Genomic DNA, 24,023 nt, shown 5'->3' on the forward strand with positions numbered 1-24,023 from the left:
TGAGACAATCAAAGATTTACTAGAAAAATATCAGGACAAAATTCCATGGACAAAGTTGTTTGATAAAGCATATATAAACATTATTTAATAGAGTACAGTGTTTCCTCCATTCCATTGAAAAATTAATGGCTGGAGATGACTTCTGAAGTCTCAAAGCCTTGCCCACAGCCTCTAGGCACTTCCACAAACCATCAGTAAGTGTCAAAGCAGCACAGAATGTTGCCAGCTGCCTCCTATGGACAGGGCAAAGTCTGACAAGCAGCCCATGTGCTGATTCACCCCATTCAGTTAGCACATTGCCAGCAGGCTGATCTCTTTTGGAGAAGAAACCAACTCCAATTCTGTCAGGCATTTTGGTAGAGGAAAGGCATTGATCTTTGACAGCCACCTCAGAAACAACTGAAATGCAGACATACAGAGCAGAACACAGACAGCTCATCTCTCTAGGTAGAGACAATCAACCTGTGCTGGCAGGTTGCTCCAGCCAGGCAGGGCTGGCTATCCCACAGGAAGAAGGGACAGGCTTTGCTTCAGTCACCAAATATCACAGAGATGTTCAGCCACAAGAATAGGTCCATGGCCAGCACAGAGGTTACTTGATGCCATCCCGTTGTTCCGGGCAGCAAATGCTAAACCACTGCAAGAATCATTTTCTCTTTCTTCTTCCTCTTCCTCTTCTTCTCCTCAAAACGGTCTGTAGCATCAGCAAAAAACATGACCTCATCCTTGGCTTCAATCTCTCTCTTGAGGTACTGGAGCCCTGCCATGTTGAATCCCAGCACATCCTGTTGAGACAGACAAGCACCATGCTGTTGGGCACATCTCCAGCTTGTTAGGAGTTACAAGCTGCCTGGAAACTGCTGATACTCTGGCCTCTCTCTACTGAGGGATGATGAAAGCAAGACAATCCCCCACAGCTAATTAAGGCAGCAATACTTAAATGTAAATTTCATCTGAGCAGGTGAACAACCTGCACTCTTTTCCCAACATTTTTGTTAAAAATAGCTATAATCCACTATTTCCTAAAAAAAACCAAGTTGTTGACAACCATCTGAAGACGTTCCTGGGAAAGGTACTTAAAAGATTTGTAGCCCACAAGAAGACAAATAGAGTTTATTTACTTCCCACATATACTAGAGACCCGAAGCACGATTACATGCATCAACAAAAAAACAAAGAAGGAAGGGGGAGGAAGAGTGCACATAGGATCATTACTGCATAGTGTCACATCAGGAAAACGTAACCTGTTTTCACAGGAAGAAGATGAAAATGGGCTCTAGACCCCCAAGCAGCTTTCCTACTTGACTGCAAATGCTTCCAGACATTGGCCAATACTGCTATTCCAGACTCTGGAGGAGAGGTAGCAACACTCACCCGGGCCTCACTGACTCTGGAGATGGTGGTTTTCTTCAAATTTTCTATCACTGTCACCAGCATCTGGTTGCTTGTTATCTGCCCAAAATGTATCCTGGGAACAAACACAGGACCAGCAACTGACATCAACAGAGGCATGTCAGCACCCTGCATCCTGTTTAGCCCACTCCCAGATGATCAGCTGCAGCTGAGGGATGCAGTAATTCCTCATTTCCCACATCTTAATTCCCAGAGGCCACACCTTTATTCCTAAGGTGGCTTTCCAGGAGCTTCAGAGCCAGAAACTTTAAAAGTCCAAATCTTCCCCCCACACTTAAGCTGCACATGTTCACAGCGCATCACATAGTCTTTACAGCTTCAAGAGAGAGATTATATTCCCCAGCTCTCGTGCTGTCCCAAGGCACTGCCTCACAAGAGGAATGAGCACCTTTCTTTTCATGTAAGTGGCACAAAGAGAGTTCATGACAACACAGTATAGACGGGCCCTGAGGAACAGGCAGACCCACTGCTGACCAGAGCCTTCCTAGCATTCATGATCTGGACAGTAATGACAGCTGAACTTAGACCAGCAGCCCTGTCTGGGCAAATGGAAGACTTACTTGAGCAGGAAGAGGAGAGCACGGCACAGGAGTTCAATTTCTGCACCCAAGTGAATATGTTCATTGAAGAGTCTGAGTAGGTCAGGGACATAGGAGAAGGGCAGCACAAGGAGAGACTCTTCCAGCTCACTAAGAAGCAAAGGGATGGTAACAATAGTCTCAGCTACCGCAGAGCTATAGATGAGCAAGAAATGCTTCCATGTGGGAAGCTTCTGACACAAAAGCTGTGCTGAATGCTCCCCACTGCTGGTCTGTGCCTGCCCACAAAGCACAAAGCACAGCCCAGGGCCTCAGCAGCAGGCATCTTCTGACACAAAGAGGAGGCACAGCATTCCATCCTCGGCATCCCCAATTTCCTCTTCACATACACATACATCTCCAGGCAGCCAACACCCATATACAAGCTTTGCTGAATACTCCTCATGGACAAATTCCCACTCCCCAGTTCCAAAAAAAGGCTGCCAGAGAGTAACTTCCACTCTTCAACACCACCCACTCAGCACAGAAGTCCAACACAGAACCCCAACCAACTCAGAGATCCAATTCTTTAGCACAAGCCTGTTCAGCAATAAGGCTTTGGGACTCACCTTGACTTGACCTTCTTGAAAACTTCTAGCACATACTCAGAAGGCTGGAACAGAGGAAAGACAACAGCTCTGCACATCAAGAAACATTCCAAGACAAACATGTGCCTTTGAGGTTCATTTTGCCCAGTTAAAAACATGCAGTCACATCTTGTGAGATGGATAGATCCATCTGAACGTAACAAACAAAAAAGAAACCCCTTCAGTTCCAACCAACTACCAGTCTTGACCATAAAAGAGAAACCCAACCTTCTCGAAGTACACCAAACTGGTGAAGATACATTGGGGAAAAAAATTATATAAAAACAGACAATATATACAAAACTTTACACAAACTCATCTCCTGCTTAAAGTATTCAGCAAATGCAGAGCTGCCAAGTGCCAAAGAGAAGTGTCTCAGTACTCGGTCGTAGGATCTCATTCACTTCTTTTCAGTGTATGCAACATATAATTGACTACAACTATAGTCAGAGAGAAAGGGACAGGATGTAAAAGAATGTAAATTCTATATGGAAAGAAATGGGCTCAGTAAAAGCTGTACCAGTTCCCTAAAAATAAACCCGGTCAATTGCAACACAATGCCTTGCACGGCATTGCCCTGCCTAATTGATTTCAGGTCAGAAAGCTTCCAAGTGCCTCCACCTCCTGCTCCTTCAGTCAAAGCAATACAGTTGATACAGTGGGTCAAGCGTCCCACATGCAAAGTCTGTCCCAAAAAGATGATGATAGACTCTCTATTTACTATTATATAAAACTATTTACTTTGCAGTTAAATATGCTTGTATTTACAGAGGAAGGGGGAGAATGGTTCTGGCTAAGTGTTTACAGATGTCAAGTGGCCAGGGGTGCACAATGACAGTAGTTCTCAATTACCCATTCCACTGGAGGCTCAGGTATTTTGTATCTGATGGCACAGCTCCCCTGAATATTCTATAGCATAGCAACCACAACCTCTTGCCAGAAGCATGCATAGGAAGATTTCAACTAGCTTCCTGTAGCTTTCTGTAACTCTACATGATAAGGTCAAGACTACCATCAGGGTTATGTTTGGCTGCTTTACTTTTATTATGCTCATACGAAAGCAAGTAAAAACATATATTATGTTCACTTTGCATAAATCCAGTGTTCTGGCTCAGCCAGCAAATCAAACAGCCTCATTCCAGTTGATGGTAGCACATGACCCAAGGCCAGAGCTTTCTACTTACTGTAATATTTCCATAGGCACGGAGAATGGGATTGGAAGGAAAGGGAACCTGGAGACACAGAACGGGTTAGGATGAGGCAGGTTATTCAGAGTGAAAAAACGCATATTCACAGTGAAAAACAACCCACAGTAGAAGACAATTTTTATCCAATGTCTTCCCTCTTCAGAACCTCACTGAAGGCCTCACTTGCAACTGCTGGACAAGCTAGTTCTCAGATATGTATGAATAACTCAAAATATGTACGAATTTTATTCCACTTCTTATTGTCACATACATAACAGACCCCTGTTTAGCATAAGTGTTAAGATTAAGGCAAAGTGTAATGGGAGCATGGTCAGCAGCACAGATCTTACTTACATTCTACTGTGACTTTCAACATAAAAATCCTCAGAACACACCACTAACCATGCCTCAGGGTACACTGCCATCTGTCCTCTATAAGATTTCAGCAAATCTCTGCTCCTTCCAGCTGTCCTGCCTTTATCTGCATGCTGAGCCTTTCCACCAAGAAGCTAAAGTTGGAAAGATACACCCACACACCTCGGGAATGGTACTTTTCTTAGTCATTTACCTCTTTTCCAGCAGCTTTACATATGGCCTTGTGCTCCTTCAATTTTGCCATCTCTTCTCTATACAGCTCAATAGCTTCCATGATCCGTTCAGCCTGTGCAGCACAGGAACAGAACCATCAGTCACAAAGCACAGTTCGTGTCCAACTGGACAAACACAGGGGGAAGCCAAGGGGCTAACTTGAAGCATCCCAGGACATCCTTCTCAGAAAGTAACTTCTATTCCATACCATGCTACTCCTCTGATCACATCAGTCATGCCCTGAAGGAGTCAAGCAACCATCCACATTCCCCAGCTGCCCAAGGTGCACTCTGCTCCAGCTTCAGCTCTCCAGAGGACAGACTGGTCTTAGAGGCAGAGATGATTCTGCACCTTTATATCTCACAGAACAACTCCTCAGAGCTGCTGCACTTATGGAACAGCATAGATTACTCACCTCCAGACACCCCCACTCACCTCTGACCCTGTGACACCCCCACTCTAAGAAACTGATAAGGCACAAAGCAATGGTGGGTGACCCATGCAGTCTTACCGCTTTGATGGTTTCAATAGTCTTCTTCCCTGCCAGTCCCGTCTCTTCTTGTGTCTCTCCAGCCACCTACAAAACAGAGTTTGCAGTTCTCTCCTGCAGCTGCTGAGCACCAGATACACACACAGAGGCACCTCCTGCATCTTATCACAAAACATCAGCCCCATTCCTTAAGCTTGCCATTTGTCTGAAGAAATACAGGTCTTCAAGTGCACAGCTTTTGCTCAGGACCAAAGGCACTGTGCCAACTCAGAACACTGGGAGGTCTCACCTGACCAACAGAGGCTGAGTGATCTGCTCAGAGCCAGAACTGTCAACAACACAACCCCAATGTCTGTGCAGAAGGGAATCAGGCTTTTCCACCCACCCTGCATCACGCAGACCTGAAAGTAGCTGCCTGAAGGCAGCCCAATCTTGCTCTGGGGCCTGTGCGGATGACAGCAGGGGAGATATTCAGTATCCACAGCCCTGTATGGCAGTTTGGCCAGCTCCACACACTCCCGAAATTGTCTGAGCCAGTATCAGAGTCCTAGGAAATTTTCCTGCATGCAAATTCTCAATGCAACAGAATCACCAGTCCTCTGGACATTTCTTCTGTGTCTCTTACAGAAATTCTAGACTTAGGAAGGAGCTCTGTACAGTCAGACAGACTGACACTCACCACAGGTTGCTCTTCTTTTGCCACACTTTCTTCATATTCAGCTTCTCGTTGCTACAGTGAAGAGAACACACTGTATTAACACTGGTGAGCAGGTAGCTAGCAAGTGTACAAGTTTCTTCCAGACTGGTAGTGCAACAGAGCCTGCAGCTTCTTGCAGCCTTGTGCAAAAACCAGGACTGATGCACAGAGATCAACAATGCCAGTGCAAAATCCGCTTGTCCCTCATTCCCACCAGACAGAGAACTTGGGTTGAAAAGACTGAAAGAAATCAAGGTCTCCAAATTAGATGCAGGAACAGCCTGCAGACAGCCCATCAGGCTGGGACTAAGACACCAGCAATTCAACACCAGACTTCCCACTTGGCATGAAGCACAAAAGAAACATGCTCAGGAAATTTCCAGGGTTGTCCTAGCCTGCAAGAGGAAAGAGTCTCCTGCCCACCATCTCTCATGTTCATAGGGCTCCATCAATATATAATTCACTACTGGTATATTCCATTTTGTTATTCAAACTGGACCCACAACATGCTTGTCTTATCTAGAAAAGGAACTCTGTCTTTCCTGTTAGAACCACCATTCACAGCATGCCAGTCACCACATTAAGATGCTGTCTACGAATCTCTTTGCAAACAGGCCAGGAGAAGAAGAGTTTATTGCACATTTCTTAAACATTTCTGCTTCTGTATCTGCGTCCTTCCCTCACTGAGGCTTGAGAACTTCTATAAGAGTGGGATACAGAGCCAGACTCCTCTGTGGGATACAGTAAAAATAAGAGTTACCAACTGCCCCAGGCTAATTTCCCACTAGAAATGTGTGAAAATGTTTCCCCTGCCCCACGGTGGTCCAACACTGGAACAAGTGCTCAATCTGGAAAACTTCCTTCCTTGGAGATGTTCTTGAGTCCCCAAGTAAGTGTCAGGGCAATATGACAGAGTTTTAGGGTTTGCGCACTGTGAACAGGGGGTTGGACTACAGAGCCCAGAGTTTCCCTCCAACTAGAGTCCTTCTGTGAACATGACTCCTCACACAGGTTCAAAAGGAATGGAAAGGGCTTCTTGCAGCATCCCTGAGCTCCAGGGCCCGCTAGCGAAACAGAATGGACTACTCATGCTTGGAAAGGGGAAAAAGAAAACAAGCTGCATTCAACAAGAATGGTGCTCTCCATCACCCTACAACAGCCACTTGCTGAACTGTGCCCAAAACACTTCAGTAGAAGTGAGCACAAGAGAGTAAGAGAAGCTTGTTGACTATAGCCAACAAAACTGTAGAAAACCACAACCATAGAAGTCTGGGAAGTGGGACAGAAGCACAGAATAGAGAGCAAATTAGCCAGGCATCTGCAATGCAGTATAGGCAGAAGAGCACTAACAATACCTGTGGTGCTGTCTCCAGACAGGTTAAGGCAACAGTGCAGTCATGCAGAAGATGGCAGTCAACCCAGGCATCTCAGCACCAGGCTGTGGTTAGTGATAAGGAAGCCTACCAAGCGTGGAGCCAGACTCTGCCACAGTGAAAAATGAGGAACCTGTCTGATGGGCCAAAAAGAAATGTGGGAGCTGTCTTTGGGAGGAAGAAAGCAACTCACCATCTCCCTCTCCTCTTCCAAGATAAGTGGCTCTCTCGTCCTCTCCCAGAGGCGCAGGGACTTGTCATGGGATGCTGACACTACATAGTCTCCATTGGGACTGAGTGCCAAGCACCACACCTCCTGGTGATGCCCCTGCAAGTAGAGAAAAAAGGTAAGACACAAACAACACACCTCCCAGCTCCTGAGGAAAGTGCCGCTCACACAAAGATAATGCTTCATTTCAAGAGCCTCCAAAACTTCCTACCTCCAGTGTCTGGATGTGCTCAAATTTATCCGCATCCCACTGCTTAATCTTGTTATCCTTCCCAGCGGTGAAGAAAAGATGGGATTTGGCCACAAACTGGAGATACATCACACTGGGAAGGTAAAAAAGCAGGAGAGAAAGGGATCTCAAAACACACGTGTATAGCAGACAGCAATGTATCCCAAAACCCTGTAGCCCTCATCACCACTTACCTCTGGGAAATGCCTTCTGACACCAGCCCACACAAATTCTGGCCTGGGACAAACAGCACCATCTGCTGCCAGAGGGCAGAGCATCCAATGCAGCCAGTGAGGTTTGGCACAAGAACCCTGTGATCTCAGCAGCTACCAGACAGCCCTAACCACCTTTGTGCTTGTGTCCCACTGCCTTGGACTCTCCGTGGGAAGCTGAGCTCACAAATTTGGTGCTAATACAACAGACCTTGCAGCAAACCTAGTAAAGGCTCAAATTCACCCACTTGGGGGACACTTCTGGTGGCTTCTCCTCACTACACTGGACTAAAAGCTCACTTCTGGATCACAGCCCCTCAAACAACAAAGCAGCCCACAGCCCAAAGATGCTGTGGAATTTGACCAACCTGTCATCATGGGCAAAGAGAGAGCGGTGACAGTCCCCAAAATCCATGCCCCAAATCTTCACATTTCTGTCCGCAGACCCAGTTGCAATCAGAGTCCCATCCTACAGAGAAATGCAGAGAATGGTGTGGGCAGCTGGCTGGCAGCCATATCAGGAATTATCAATGGACTAAGCAGTGCCAAGGCATTGGCTCCTGAAATATGCCCTCCTGATCAAGTTCTTTACTACGAGAGTGGTGAGGTGCTGGAACAGAGAGGTTGTGGATGCCCCGTCCCTGGAGGTGTTCAAGGCCAGTTGGATGGGGCCCTGGGCAGCCTGGTCTGGTATTAAATGGGGAGGTTGGTGGCCCTGCCTGTGGGGGGGTTGGAGATTTATGATCCTTGAGGTCCCCTTCCAATACTGGCCATTCTGTGATTCTGTGATTCTGATCCCTCCACCTCTTCTCTCCTTAGCAAGGTGCATACCTGTAGTAGAGACCCCAGAAAGCACCCTCTTTTCTGAACCTTTACAAACACTTAAGATCATAGCTAAAGCTTAGCATTTTTGTAATTCAAAGAGCTTCACTGCAAGGCTACCATGGCCCAAGAATGAACAGACATGAAGAAGTTGCTCCATCTCAGCACTCTTCACTGTTCTAGCTATCAAAGAATTCAGACCCCACAAAGACAGCTAGTAACTTCAGCAGTGAGTGTGTTGTATCTCTTAAGATGAGCCTCGGGAATCACAGCAGCACTTTAGTTTCTACTCCTTATGTAATGCTCTGTTCAGTTCTATAATAATTGCTGCTCCACCTTCCTCAGTGTGTATAAGACTGTATGATGAGGAGGAGCTTGCTGTGTCATATCAAGAAACTGCTGACTATGTCAGGAGCAGAGAGCCATCAGGAGAGCATTGCCCCAGAGGCACTGCTGCCAGCAGAGGCTCACAGTCATCACCACAACCCCACTTGCAGCAGATGCACAACTGTAATGATACTTACATAGGAGATGTCCATGCACAGCACTGGCAGCTTGTGTCCATACAAAGACAGGAAAAACTGAAGAAAAAAAAGGATGTCTTAGTTAGACATGCTGGGTGCATGCATGTGAAAATGCCAGGCTCCAGGCTAGCTCTGCTCTTCCTCAGGAAGCCCATCCAGCACCACTCTTGCCCTGAGTACAGGTAGCAGCATGGCCACGCTGCCAGAACTGTGATGATGAAGATAAAAGAACCCAACCAAGCTGAGCTAACTGGTTCTGACCAACACCACCTGTGGAGTTTATCTGTTTCACTTTGCATATCTATCATTGCTGGTCTTTGCTTTCGTCATTTCCCTCATGCTCATGTGCTAACACACAAGTCACAAAGCTGCCATACTGCCTCAAACTGTACAAGGAAGATTTTCCTTCCCCAGGTTTTGCCTGTGCTATGCTCAACTGAAGAGCCACGTGCAACACCAATTCACTCTATCCTTACAATTCTACATGGCTCTGGCATACCATCCTGCCTGCAGAGTTTGAGCGACCTTGCCATATGCAGGTTCACAATCCTTTCCAGATAAAACATATTTTCTCCCCAGCACGAGAAAGCCACAGTTCTGTCAGTATTCTGTCAGCAAGCACAAGAAGTGGGATGCAAAGTCTCTCTTTGATCATTACTGGGATCCTACAATAAATGGGCATTTTTCCAACATACTCCTCATCTTCCAAGCTACAATTATCGGTGTCTCACAGCCCATACAGTCACGTACCTTGAGCGTGTCAGTGTAGAAAACTTTCACAGTGCAATCCAGCAAAGACACAGCTAGCAATTTCTGGTTGGGGCTGTACCGCACACACAGAACATCTTCATCCAGCTGCAAGATGCGCACCTGTTTCATGGACAGCCTGGCAACAAGAGGAGAAAAAAAAAAAACAAAAAACTCTTACCCAAAGGAACAAGTTGAGAAAAGGCATGGATACAATTCCCACATTGCACCCTGGGAAAGCAGGCTAAGCCTAACACGAAGCATCTTGCTCCTCATTAGGACTTGAACAAGACAGGATTGGAAATGAGCACGACGTTGCAGGCTGACAGAGTTCACTGTTAGATGTACAACTTGTGATTAGAGGCTACACTGAATGCAAGCAGGGGACCTCACATAAACTCAGACCTCCACAAAGCTCTGCTCTGACACTCTTCACCACATGTTCCATGCACAAGTCATTGGCCCTTCTTGTGGTGCACAGCAAAAGCCAAACCATCCATCAAAGAGAATAAATACTGCAGTTTAACTCGGTCAATGGTTTATTTTCTCACCTTTTCTGAATGCTGCTCTCATCCTTCACAAGCTCAAAATCCCAGAATTTGACACATTTATCAGCACCTCCTGTCACAAAACCACGCTGCGGGGGAAAAACAAAGTTATTATGAAATCAGTTCCGCTGTAACACAGATATGCTACAGACATGAACTGCCAACACATCAGGTTTTTGAAAAAGGCCTCACATTCCCACAGCTTTTATGATTAAGAGGACACAACCAGGAGCACTTGCTCTGGTTGGAGCACTCATTACAACTGGCTGAGCAAGAACAATTTCAGGAGCTCTGGCAGGCAGGTCTGAGGCAACAACTGCAAATGTAAAACAAGACATGGACTAAAACTTTGGAACTGAAAGTCATCTCAGCTGTAGGTAATGAAGTGCATTTTGGGAATGAGCTGACACTCACTGTTCTCGAGTCACAAACACCTCATCATCATCACAAGCACAGCCTTCTCAAGGAAGAAGAAAACACTTTTACATTAAAAACAAGGGTAAAAACTGTCCCATATGTTTTAATTTGCTGAGTAAATGAATCACAGGCAGGTCATTACTTGCTGTGGTTTTGATTCCACTAAAAGCAACACTGCAGCTTCTAGCTTAAGAATATGAAGAAAAGCATAATAAACAAAGAGAAGAAAAGTGAAAATTGGTACAAATCTACATGAACCCAAATTCTGGCAATAGAGAAAAATACTAGAAAAAACAAAACCACAGAGACCATTTCTAGAGATGGCTGTAAGAGATGTTTACTAAAGCCACACACCTTTTGATCTCCTTGCTGCTTAATATTTTTCATCTGTTGTGCTCAGGGAAAAGCCATGCACCATAATCATAGTACAAGACTCCAAAAACTCACAAGACTGTAAAAAGCTTGTGTAAGATTATTATAAATCAATGGTTTCACATTCACCAAATCTAAAATTTTTATGGAGCAGAACTAGGTACTCTCTAAATCATCAATATTGATGCTCACTAAGTTTGGAAATATGAGGGAAGATTCAGGAAGAAACCAATAAAACATCAGAATTCAGACAGAGTAAGCAGGCAGGCCTGTTAATTGTGAGCTTATTCAACAGAAGTAACAGGCACTTGCAATTTCAGCAAACAAAGGAAGTAAAATTAAATTTTAAAATTAAAACAAATTCAATTTAAACAAGCTTAGGGAAAAACAATACGATGAAAATTACCCTTTTCCTTGGGATTAATGCTGCAGTTCATAGAATCACAGCATGGTTGAGTTGGCAGGGTCCTCTGGGTCCACCTGCTCCATTCCTGTGCTCAAGCAGGAACACCAGAGCAGGTTGCCCAAGACCACTAACAGCTTTTGAAGACTTCCAACAAGGAGACTCCACACCCCTCTGGGCAACCTTTTCCAGAGCTTTGGCACCAAAACAATGAAGAAGTGCTTCCTGATGTTTAGAAAAAACCTCCTGTGTTGCAGTTTGTATTCGCTGCCTCTTAGAAGAGCCTGCCTCTGTCTTCTGTGCACCCTTCCTTCAGACACTGATATACGTGTAGGGAAGCAAGGATCTAAACTCAACATACACATCTACTGCAATGCAGTGCCCCAAATTGGCTTTAAGGAACATGGTGGATTATTACCTAACAATACATTCTCACTGCTGAGAGGTCAAAAGAGCTAAGTCAGTCCTTCATAAGGAGCTAACTTGTGCATTTGGCACTGGTGTAACTTTCTACTACACCATGCATTCAGATCCTAGGGCCACCAGCACAGAAAAGATTGCAGGAGCATAAGAAGTACCACAAGAATGATTAAAAGCCTGGAAAACACATCCTACAGGAACAGACAGGAAAAGTCTAGCCTAAGAATCATCAGATAAATGGGTAATATGGTCACTTGGCAAGAGTGCAACACAGAGGAAAAAACAGCACCGTGTTAACAGGATATTTTAAACAGCAAATGAATATGCTAGCAAGTCCAACAGCTGGGAGTTAAAGCTCAGCAAGCAGAAACTACAAAGAAGCAGAAAGTTTAACACAGAGGATAATAGTGAAAAACAGCTTTTCTTTTTATCCAGTCTAAATCTCTCCACCTTTAGTTTGAAACCATTTCCCCTTGTTCCATGACAACAGACCCTACTGAAGAGTCTATCCCCTTCTTTCTTACAGTCCCCCACAGCAGATACAAAGGGTTGAAGTTCTCCACAGCTGGAACACATCAGTAACACACACCCTGCTGCACACACCTTACTGGGGAAGTCAAAGTTCTCAATCATACACAAACTAGGTGAGGCAATGAGGATGGACCACCTCACCATGAAGACTTGCCATGATGTGCCACTCAAGACCAGAGAGATATTTCAAACTTCATCTATATCTGCAGTTCAAGTTCTTAGATGGTACCAGCTGCATCCTTCACCTCCCATGACATTCCCATGCTCACACCAGTAGCATAAATATAACACTACAGGAAGGAGCTACAGAAAAAGGCATGGAACAGATGATGCTTACAAGGCAGGCTGAGTTACCTGGTCTGGTGAAAGAGCAATGGACCACACAGCCCCACCATGGGCATTGAGCGTCTCCATCAGACTCCCAGAAGCCAGGTCATACAGCTGCAGCTTCCCTGTCTGGGGATAAAGACACATCACAGAGGACAAATCAGACCCTCCAACTTCACGATATACCTCAGGAACAACTTACAGAGCATTAATCAGATCTGCAAAAAGTCCTGAGCCTGACCTCTTAGAGAGTTCTCCAGAAATGGAAAAGATTAAAACTGCTCAAAGCAGAGACAAAAGGTCTGAGCTACCAGAGGTGAGACTCCAGCAGTGACAAAACAGCCATGTATTAATGGAAAAACAAGGCTCCAAAGGTAGAGGAGAGCTCAGAGCAAATATTCCCAGGCTCCACAACACACAGGAGGAGTCACAGTAGCACCTTACTGGCAAAAGAGTTCTTGCTGCATTTGAGCTCTCTGAGCTATGCAGTCACTTCTGAACAGGCTACAATAGCTCCTAACACATCTGCTACCCATCTCCTGAACTTCATCACATCACTGTTACACACGGATAGCATAACTCCTGATGGAGATCAGGGAGTTCCCAAAACTCTCCTCAGCTGCCCAGCTCAAGCCATAGGAACTACATAGACTCAGGGAACAGAACAGACTAACTGCCACAAGGGTTTTTACATCTAAAACAGAACACTCCAGAAAATGTTATACATTTTCATTAAGGCTGCCTTAATGACATTTTCAGAACATACTCCCAGACTTGGGCTGAATCAGGAGTGCAGAGGGGACACTATTTACCTTGGTGCCAACGATGACCTGCCGATCTCCCGGGACAAAGAGCGAGCACAGCGCGTACTCACAGTCCATCGTTCGGATACACTGCAAAGTTGATCTGTGGACAAAGAGTTCAAAAGCTCTTTTCACACAAAATCTGGTCTGCTGAGTGAGACATGCTCCAGAGCTGCCTCTCCCAATACCCTTCTTTTTGGCTGGGCCCAGGAGATACTGTATTACCATGCTATTCCGTCTACTTCTTTTACTTAATAAAGGAAGCAATACTCTATTTTATATTTCTCCATCATTCCCTCTTCCTTATCACTGGATCTCCAAACCCAGCATTCATAGGTTCCACGAGACTAACATGCACAGGGTAGAGGGGACTGAAAACGATTGCACAGCATACCTATTCCAAATCTTTACAGACTCTGCAGCTCCTGAAAGAACAGCAATATTATCAGAGCTAAAAGCTAATGTCCTGACATCACTGCGATGGCCTCCAATGGTTATCCTGGATGCACGGACAGCCTGCGGGACCTGTGCTGACAGGTTCACGGTGTGTAACTCAATGATGTTGTTCTGGAGCAGCAACACAATCTTCAGCTCTTCTTTTGGAGAGAGAATCATGTCAAATGACCTGTTTGATAAGACAAATTAGATGTACACACAGATGTACACAGGAGCCATAAAACATGTAGGAGGAATCAAGTATCAAGAACTGAGAAAGAAGAATGTGGACAGAGTGCATGCTATGAACAAGTGCAAGCTAAGCAACAGAAGACTGCAAGGAGGTCACCATTTGGGTCAGTGCGAATGGACTGGCAGACCATGGTAGCCCTCCACTTAGCTCCAAGTTGAACAGATAATGAGGGGGAAGCTTCTCCCACCTCCTCCATGATGAGCTGTGCAAAGCTCTTCCCAAGCAGCTTTACAACCACAGCCCAGCCTTGTCAGCAAGATTTTCAAGTTACTTGATTTTTGCAGAAGCTCTGATGTTAGTGACCCGCTGGATCTCCTCCTGCAGGCTCAGCTCCACATTTCCTTTACGCTCATCTTCTTCAGATTTCTGCCTAGAAACATCAAATAATGGAGGGGGAGTCAGGTAACTCAGCACAGACAAGCCAAACTAAGACAAAGGGACTGAGAATAGTGCAAGGAAACCACTAAGCTCACTGAAAACAACTGCCCTGTTATCCAGTAGCATTAATTGTTTTTTTAAGAACAGAGCAAGACAGCTAAGTTCAGGCTGTTACACGTGCTAAGAAGACAAACTGTACCAAAGAAGGCAGCATCCTCTGGGATACAGCCAAAACACTTAACGAGGCACATTACAAAGATGGATACAAAACAGACAACAGCAAGCTATTTTTGACTGACATCAGTTTCTGCTCATTTCATACCATTTCCAGAAAGTCCATGTTCATTGCCAAAAAGTAACTTCAAACATATCTATCTGCTCTGTGCTTCAGCTTCTATAGTGGAGCCAGAGCTCCCTCAATGGCTACTGTGAAGCAGTCATTAAGCACCAAGATACTCAGACATTTAACACAAAGTAGCCTTTCATAAAGCTCTGATCTGTATCTCTGCCTGCTGTACAACAGGAGATGAGGTATCAGGGTCGCTCTGACTTCTCATATGAAACTCTCATTCCAGTATATCCTAACAGACATTTTATTTGACACAGTAAGCAGTGCAAACATGAACGTCAGGTGAAAGTGAGAAAACAACATTTTCTGCCTATTTCCTTCCACACATTACCTTTTTTTGGAGGGGAAATACTCAGAAGGAAAGTCTCTGGTAGTAAATAAATGTTGCTTAGACAAGTGCCAAGAATTCACAAGAACAGTGCCCCTAAAATGCAACAGCTGGCACAGACAGAACGACCAGTAGCTTGGAGTTCAACCATTGTGTCATGCTACTTGAGGGGATAACAGTTTTCTGGACACAGACAGTACCCTCATACACCCAGAAGATTGCTTACTTGGCTTTTTTCTTTGCTTTCTTCATTTTCTTTTCCAATTTTTTCTTTATTTCCTCTTCAGAAAGGACAGAGAATACTTCTAGAACAGCATCAGTCCCCTAGAGATAGAGCAAACAGTCACACACATGCAAAGCCTTAGCTGGCACTTACAAGGTCCAAGGGCTGCAAGAGCCTCCTCTGTAACTCAGTAGCAGAGCTTCCCCATTACTTACATGGCAGGCCAAAATCTTGCCCATTCGGTCCGTGGCAAGAGTAACTACTCGATCTCTCCCTTCCCGCATGATGGATCCAGCTTTACTGCACTTTAGGAGACGCTACAGGAAAAGAAAAAGAACCCTGGTCTGGAAGGCCACGTGATCATCCCAGGCACACTGAGAAAACTGCTTCCAAGGGACATCAGGAGACAGAGACAGGGGAATGAACCTACAAGGTCCTGGTAGAACAACATAGCAAGGATAATCCAGAGACAAAAACACGTGTGAGTTGCAGATTATCTCCTTTATTTTCAAGTAAAATGCAACCTCAGCAGAAGAATAAAGTTGACAACCTCAGCAGAAGAATAACTTGATTTCACTGACAAACCAGAGTCATTTAAGAAATTAAGCTGAATTTCCATGCTGCAAAGGCAGCAGAGCACAGCTTCTCCGCCAGAAGATGCAAAAGAGACAAAGGACAGGCAAAGGACTCTAAAATTGGTGATTAAAAGGAGAAAAGTCTTTTGAGAAGAGGAAGAAGCCTTTAACAAGGCTCACTACCAACTATAACCACAAGCAGTCTGAAGTCAGAGAAAAATCCCACAAACCTCCCCCAGAAAGAGACTCAAAGTCTCCACCAGCACAAGTGGGCATGGCTTTGAACAATGCCATCTGATGCTAGTTTGTGATCGTGCCACTCTGACCCCATGTTTCTATGCTTCTACGTACTGACATGCAAAACTGAATGAGAGCACTAAGCTCAGCAGCTGCCAAGTACCTACTAACTATTTCATTCCCATGCTGTTAAATGAAAGAGCTGTTAGCACTGAGCCTTCAAACACTTGCTAATCCCTCCTTCTCCAAACAGAGGGCAAAGAAATTGGTATGAGCTTTGACACAAACACTTCTCATGTTCTGCAAGTAGATGAGGGCAGCAACTACTGCTGGAGAAGAAATTACCAAGTGATACAAGAATTCACACATTTTCCCTAACAGGCTAAATATGGCACTTGGTGTATAAACTCAACACAGACAACCAACCTATCAGCATTTCTCAAACTCCTGTTGGCCCTGCAAGCAGCACCATGTGAATACTATATACACCAACCTAGACAGCATGAAAAAATGAGCTTACCTCCTCAGGACTCTCATCCAGCTCTAGTGTCTCATCCTCTTCACTGTCTTTTCCTGTTTCTGGTGAAGATCCTTTGCTTTTCTTGGACTCTGGCTCACCACGGTCTTCTAGCTGTTCACAGACAAAATCCATAAGAAATAACTTAAACCACAAGAACTAAGGCGTATCAGTTCCCATCTCTGAATTTATTCATGCTTCATCTCCCTGGAGCAACAAGTAGTTAGTATACAGGGCAACAACAGTGGCCTACAGTATGCCTGTAAGCACACAATGCTCCACGTCCTGCCCTCCTCATCCCACTAAACTGTCTTCTCCAGCTGTAATCCAGAAGGCCAGAAGATCACACTCTAGAAAGTTTGTTCTAGAAGTTCTTGCAGCATCACATGCAAACTCAAAATACAGAAGACATCAAAAGTCTAACTCAAGAGCAGCTTCTGGACCCCTCAGACAACAAAGACACCACTTCAGTTCTGTTTCCCAAAACAGCAACCAGATTTAACACGTTTCAGACCCGTTTTTGTCCAAAGATAAGCACCTGGGCAAGGGCGCGAGGGGCTACAGAGAGGATATCTTACCTCCTGGATGTAAGTGATATCCCAAACTCTCAGTTCACTGTCAGCACTCCCAGTGATCAGACGTTTCTCTTCAGATAGCAAAGCCATCCCCCAAATCTGCTCAAAAGCACAATGAGAAGAGCTGGTTTGTGACTTCTTTGACTATCATAACAATACCAGAGCATCCTTAATTGATTTATTTAAATGGGAACCCAGAGAAGTCTGGATCTAACTGGGATCTCCTCTGTAGGGATACCCATATTTGAACTGTCACCCCTGTATGTTGATAACAGTTCTCAGATAGTTTGGAAGTCTCTCATTTCCTTTTCCCTAAAGCTGAATAACCACCAAAAATATATCAGAGTTCCAGTTTACAATCCCTTAGAGCAAAAAAATGCACAAGGTGAGCCATGACTTGCAATGCAAAATCCTTCCATCCCTATGGTTCTCTGCACTTCCTCTTTACCTCAGTACGGTGTCCAACTAGAGTTTTGAAGCAATGCTGGGTATCCAGGTCCCACCATTTCACAAACGTGTCTTTGCCACTGGAACAAAAACAAAAACCCCAGGTCAGGAAGAAAGATTGCTAGAGCGCGTGGTATTACATAAGCTGAGAAAAGCTGAAGAAATACAAAACCTTAAACATGTTGCAATGTATCACTGACCAGCCTACAACAAAAGCAGCCGCCTTCACTTTGAGTTGCTTTTCCCAATGGAGAATTACAGCTGTTTTAGTTCCTCAGGGCTCCTGTATGATTAAGCGGCCTTGAAAGCTCTCGCTTGTGGCTACATTATGCTACAATAATGCTAGAAGTGCACCAGAGAAAAGTAATTTGAACATTTATGTATACAGCTTCTCTTCACCCTACAGCAATTAATACTTTTCTATTTTTCATAACTTTGCTAGAGCCAATTTTTTTGCTAATAAATTAAAATACAATTTTTTTTTCCCATTACTAAGCTTACTTGGGAAAAAAGAAAAATCACTACAGGTGATACTTATTGTCAATCCGTGCCTTTTGCTACACAGCAGTCTAAGGTAAATTGTACAGGTGAAAATCCAACAAAACCTTCTGCATATAGAGAACTGTAGTAAGCTTCTTATGCTAAAAGATTAACAAACAAAAAAAAAGTAACTATTTTTGCATCCTCAAAGACAAGATTCGAAATTGTATCAGGAAACCAGCATCATCTGCTAAAATAACAAAATATATTTCTTTGGCAAAAAAGCAAAAAAAGGACACACAAGAAACTTGTTCTAATTTTACACTGAACTGATTGAGTGCACCTATTAGGTGACAGTAAATACAAACATTAGTGACTGATATTTGAGCAAAAATATATTTTGTCAACTGATTATTACTGAAGGCACACAATCATTTTGCTGATGTTTAACTAAAAACCAACTCAGTAAAACACTGAGTTTAATTAATCCATTTAATTATTACCTATTAGGAAGCCATTTTTCTGTGACGCTGCTGCACAAGTTACACATACAGAACATAAGACTACTTAATTACTTATTTATCAACAAATGGTGGTATGCAAAATGAACACATTATTACTATTCATTGTTATGATAATTCTAAGTAAGTTAAAACCTTTTTCAAATGTTACTTTCCAGAATCTGCCATTTGTCTTCTGCTTAACATACCTGGAATTCAGGCATCAGATTCACAAAATGCGTGGACATGCTGGAATGTTTGTGAACTCATTTCTTCATCACAATATAATCACAGAATCACAGAATTGTAGGGGTTGGAAGGGACCTCCAGAGATCATCGAGTCCAACCCCCCTGCCAAAGCAGGTTCCCTACACCAGGTACTCATACAGGTCTCATACGTATGGGTGGGACTTTGAGTAACCTGATCTAGTACAAAGTGTTCCTGCCTATGGCAGGAGGTTTAACTAGGTGGTCTTTGAAGTTCCATCTAACCCAAACCATTCTATGATGCAAACAATCTCATCTTTTTTGAGCAGTAAAAGCACAGAAAAAGCTGTGTTTCTAGAAAACAAATACAAATGGCTACAGCACCTAGAACATATGAATAGCAAGTAAAAGTGATTATTCTTCTAATTTACTGCTACACTCAGCCTGACTTACCTGGTGACCAGCAGGTTCTTCTCCTTCAAGAAAAGGACTTGAGTGACAGCATCCTTGTGCCCTTTCAGCCGGTACAAACCACTCTCATTGATGACATCCCACACAATGACATCTGTATCCTGGAACAGATAAAGTGTCACCAAGGAACTGATTTCTCTCTACAAAATGCCTACATCTGCTATGAGACTGAAGAGACTACTTAAAATCAAGCTTTCTCACTCTGAACTGGAATGTTAAGGATGATGAACATAAACAACAGCTCCTCCATCGATGAGCATTCAGACCAATAAATGCACCTCTGTCCTGGCTTGGGTCACTTTCACTACTCCTGACCTCACAATCTTCTTCACCTTCAGTAGCTCTGCTAGTACCCTCCCTTCTTCTGAGCCCAAGATTCTCCCAGCCTCAAACTCCCTAACACTACTGCAGCTCCAAATCCATTCAGTGCCATCACAGCATCGTAGAATTATATAATGGCTTGGGTTGGAAGAGACCCCAAAGATCATCAAGTTCCAGCAGGGCCACCAACCCCCAGATCTGGTACTAGGTCAGATTACCCAGGGCCATCCCCTGCTACAGGCAGATGCCACATCACGCCCTTAAAATACCAAACATTTTAGCCCAGGTCAACTTTCCCAACAGATCACCTCTTTTGCCTTTTGTGAGAGGGCTTGTCCTCCTGATGTGCAGAGCTCACCTTTGAGCCGGACACCAGCCGGCCCCCCAGCTGGTCATACTGCAGTGCTGTGACCGCAGCCTTGTGCCCATTGAAAGCGACGCTCGCTTCCCCGCTCAGGAGGCTGAAGATACGGATCGAGCCATCTTCATAGCCAACAGCCAGGTGCAACCCATCAGGAGAAGGGCGGAGGAAACTGACTTCATGCTTGGAACCTTTAAGGATAAGGACCTGTGATTTTTAGGAGACAAAAAAAAAAAAAAACGTTGGTAAATGATACATCAGAGCCATATACACAAAAGAAAAAACAGAACAAGAGAATGTCCCAAGTTGGAAGGGTCTGTTAATGGTCTGATAAGGGAGCTCAAATCCTGGCTCCACAGAGTACCAACCAAAATTTAAACCCTGTCTGAGAATGGTGTCCAAACGCTCCTTGCACTCTGACACTCAGTACTGTGCCCACTACCCCGAGCAGCCCATTCCATGCCCAGTGCCCTATGGTGAAGACCCTGACCCCCAGCTGCCCTCCCCTGACAGCTCCATGCCGTTCCCTCAGCCCTGTCGCTGTCACACAGAGCAGAGCTCAGCGCTGCCCCTCCGCTCCCTGTGAGGAGCTGCAGCCGCCATCAGGCCTCCCCTCAGCTCCTCTGCTCTGCGCTGAGCGCACACGAGACAAACAAACCAAAGGAATACATTCTGCTCTCGCACTGAACTCCCAAACAAGCACTTTCAATATTCTTAAGGCCGTGCCGTCCGCCCCGCACCCGCTCACCTTCTCTCCTTTCCGCGCGTCCCACACGAAGACGTGCTCGCAGGCCGGCACGGCCACGCAGCGGCCCCGCTCGCCTCGCAGCGTCACGAAGGCGGCGTTGCCCTTGGCGCTGCCCACCACCCCGAAGAGCGCGGCGGGCGCGTAGCGCAGGTACTGCTTGGTCAGCCCCATGGCCGCACGTGCCCGCGCCCCACGGCCGGCACCGGAGGTGCGTCAGAGCCAGGCGGGGCGCGGCGGACGGAAGCGGAAGCGCTGGGCGGCCGCTCCGCTTTTCTGGGTGATGTCGGCGAAGCGGCGGTGGATTGCAGGCTCAGGCCGTGCGGGCGCGGCGCGGCCCGCGGGTGAGTCGGCGGCGTGATTGGCTTGTCTTTGCTGCTTACAGCCTGCGTTCGGGTTGGAGGTGGGGTCTGCTGCTTCTAGGGGTTTTTTTTTATTATTATTATTTTTTATTTCTTTTATTTCTTATTGAAATATATTCTCTTGTTCCTGTTTCGGAACTGCCGTTATGCGGGTGCTGCTCTGCCAAAGCTGTTACGGATGGAAGATCGTGAATAAGAGGTGCCTGTGCGGCAGATGAAGCTGAGTGTCGGGGCGGGTTTCATTCGCTAGCCAGGTTCTGCAGAAGTGTAGCAGCCCGGTGTTACCTGCTAGTAGCTGGGCAGAGCTCGGGTCTTCATCCAGCATCCCCGGTTATTTCTGACCTTCCAAAAAAAAAAAAAAGGTCAGATGGCCTTTCCTATTGCGTTTTGATGCTAGATTTCTTTTTTTCTTGTTACAGGTGTTTGGGGTTTGATGGAGTTTTCTTGATGGTTGGGCAGAGGTGGAGGGAGCAGGCACTTGTATTCTTTTGTGCTTGTTTTTAAGCATAACCCTAAGCCTGTTCTAAGGAATAATCATGCACGCCCTGCAGTAAATTTGCTTCTTTATAGGAATAAATAGTCCTTTCTAGGCTTGGGAGTTTGCTTTCTGAGTTTTCAGAATAAGAGATCGCGAATCAGTTGGACCAGGTTAATAGAGAAGGTGTTTTTTGTCATGCATTGCTTAAAAAAAAAAAAGTATTTGCCTTGTCCTTTGCAATACAGATCACCAAACTAGTAAGGAAGAGAAGCTGAGTTGGAGATAATTCTGTCAGTTGTAGTTGTGTTGTGGTCTTGTGAAAGGTCTGGCTGCACGGGAATTGCGTTTTGTTAACAGCTGGTGACCTGGTTTGGTTTCCTTCCCTTAAGCATCCGGAAGACTCCATTGAGAATTGGAGTGTGACAAGTTAACAGGAGAAAAGAAGTTGTTCCTTCCATTCCATGGATCCTTTGGGTGCTCCTTCCCAGTTTGTGGATATTGACAGTCTGCCAAGCTGGAGTAATGTCCGTGAGGCTACCCAGGTGGATTCTTACCAAAATCCTGTTGAAAAATCTCAAGTCGATGTTAGGTCACCTTTTCCATACAGGAAAGACCTCAATGCAAAAATTGTCTTGTGGTAAGTTCCATATGGCTCTAGTGTCTGTCATCACTTCTCCATTTACTGCTTCCTACAATGCTATAGAAAAAAAGCTTTCAAGCCCTCTTTTCTTGAAACAAGCATTACGGATCTGAGAGGAAAATATTTTTTTTGTTCACGGGAAATCTGCAAATCTGATGTTTGCTATGCTATATGTTGTAAATAACACATTCATAGGCATTCCTTGATGCAACAGACCAAAATTATACTTCTTGCTGCCATACTGGGTTTTTAATAATGAAACCTGGCCAGGTGCTGATACTTTTTAAAATTTATTTAAAATATGTACACTTGTTGTCTACCTGTTTTTTTCCTTTCCTTTGCTGGCTTTATCAGTATTTTTAATGTGGTTCTTTTATGTGGTTTGCTTGGTCCATTTTTTTGTTTTCCTTCCTCTCTCCATTCTCTATCTTCCTGTCTCCATGCGTTTTCTACCGAAATCTATTCACCTTCGTGTGCTAAGGTGAACCTACTCCATCAGTTTTTCTTTCCTCTGTATCAGATACTCAAACCTACTCTCTAGATGAGTAACTCTGTTAAGCAGTATAAACAGAGGAGGAGTTTTCAGGGTGCAGATTCAGGGATCAGTCTCTTTCCCGGCTCATGCATGCAGGACATAAGGCTGTTTGTGGATTTCCTGAACCAATCAAAGAAATAAGAAAAACTAAAAGCTAAACATCTGCTGTGACTTGGATTTGGGTAAAATAAGCTTGTGCACTTTGAACTGTCTTTTGAATCTCTTTCTGTGCTTGGGGATTGTTTCCCTTCCTATGCTCTTTGATTCCAAAATCTGTAATGACTATTTCTGTGACAAAAGGCAGGTCAGAGTTCTGCTGTTCCATCTTCTTGCATGGATCTCTGCATTGTTTATCTTCTGCTTGTCTGACCCTTATTCAGCAGTGTCAACATGATCAAACAGTGAGTTCACAATTTTGGAACAAAAGCAATGAAGACTTTTCTAGTTGCAGCGTTACATGAGATCTTCACTGAGGAAGACCAGCAGTGAGGTGCCCTGGATAATGTTCCTGCAGACCAACAAAAAAAGCAGATAGAAATATTTGTTAACACTTAGGAAATAATACACCATGTGGACTGTCATCTTATCTCTAAGATATGAGACAATATGTCCCACTTTTGGAACACGTTACATTCTATGCTGCTTTGCATGTTCTGCTGACTAAACCACCCTACACACAACTACAGCACTGTTTTATGTGTATATCCCTAAGTTTACTGTTAAAGTTAAGAATTTTCAAGGAAATGAAGGATCATGTGCAGTCAGTCTCTATCAGTGACAAAGGATGATTCTGCACGGTGAGCACATCAGGGTACACTACACTCTGTGGGAACTGAGATATTGCTAATGCTTTAACATATCACAGACAAACAAGGAAATGCTCATTTGAGAATATGCTGCTTAATCTCACATGTAACCTGCAATGAACTGTTTCCTCAGGAAAGGAGACGTAGCGTTACTGAACTGTACAGCCATAGTGAATACAAGTAACGAGTCTCTCACCGATAAGAATCCAGTATCTGAAAGTATTTTCATGCATGCTGGGCCTGACCTGAAGGATGAACTTCAGAAGCTCAAGGGTAAGTAGCAGAAGATGGTTTTTCTTCTGA

At 44.6% G+C, this 24,023-nt stretch overlaps 2 protein-coding genes across 5 annotated transcripts in view; one reads left to right on the plus strand and one right to left on the minus strand.

Moving 5' to 3' along the window:
- On the minus strand, nt 1-21,145 carry WDR3 (WD repeat domain 3). Its single transcript, XM_052702888.1, has 26 exons — nt 20,903-21,145; nt 20,152-20,361; nt 19,455-19,573; nt 17,816-17,894; nt 17,371-17,466; nt 16,796-16,906; nt 15,679-15,780; nt 15,467-15,564; nt 14,457-14,555; nt 13,892-14,122; nt 13,507-13,600; nt 12,722-12,823; nt 10,228-10,313; nt 9,680-9,815; nt 8,930-8,986; nt 7,952-8,052; nt 7,354-7,465; nt 7,107-7,241; nt 5,523-5,573; nt 4,865-4,930; nt 4,334-4,426; nt 3,763-3,810; nt 2,561-2,604; nt 1,974-2,102; nt 1,375-1,468; nt 1-785 (listed from the first exon to the last, which is right to left on the minus strand). Exons 1-26 carry the CDS (start codon nt 21,071-21,073, stop codon nt 630-632), a joined length of 2,820 nt encoding a protein of 939 aa, XP_052558848.1. The 5' UTR covers nt 21,074-21,145; the 3' UTR covers nt 1-629.
- The window catches only part of GDAP2 (ganglioside induced differentiation associated protein 2), a 21,574-nt gene continuing 18,683 nt past the window's right edge, over nt 21,133-24,023 (plus strand). The window contains exons 1-3 of one of the 4 annotated variants that reach the window (XM_052702925.1): nt 21,133-21,243; nt 22,129-22,376; nt 23,854-23,993. In XM_052702925.1, the coding sequence (XP_052558885.1) occupies nt 22,201-22,376; nt 23,854-23,993 (316 nt within the window). In that variant the 5' untranslated portion in view covers nt 21,133-21,243; nt 22,129-22,200. Of the gene's footprint in view, nt 21,244-21,280; nt 21,303-21,370; nt 21,624-22,128; nt 22,377-23,853; nt 23,994-24,023 lie in introns of those variants that run through there. The other 3 variants (XM_052702900.1, XM_052702917.1, XM_052702908.1) reach the window with 3 other exon arrangements.

This window comes from Tympanuchus pallidicinctus, unplaced genomic scaffold (genome assembly GCF_026119805.1).
Source record: "Tympanuchus pallidicinctus isolate F22 unplaced genomic scaffold, pur_lepc_1.0 scaffold10, whole genome shotgun sequence".
NCBI lineage: Eukaryota > Metazoa > Chordata > Aves > Galliformes > Phasianidae > Tympanuchus > Tympanuchus pallidicinctus.

Bases quoted from the DNA above. Each gene is read 5' to 3' on its own strand.
- WDR3 (XM_052702888.1), bottom strand. From the start codon at position 21,073: ATGGGGCTGACCAAGCAGTACCTGCGCTACGCGCCCGCCGCGCTCTTC. The intron at 15,781-16,795 runs GTAAGCTCATTT...CTTTTCCTGTAG, and splicing joins TGGATGAGAGTCCTGAGGAG to CGTCTCCTAAAGTGCAGTAA. The intron at 13,601-13,891 runs GTATGCTGTGCA...CTTTGTCCACAG, and splicing joins TCTGTAAAGATTTGGAATAG to ATCAACTTTGCAGTGTATCC.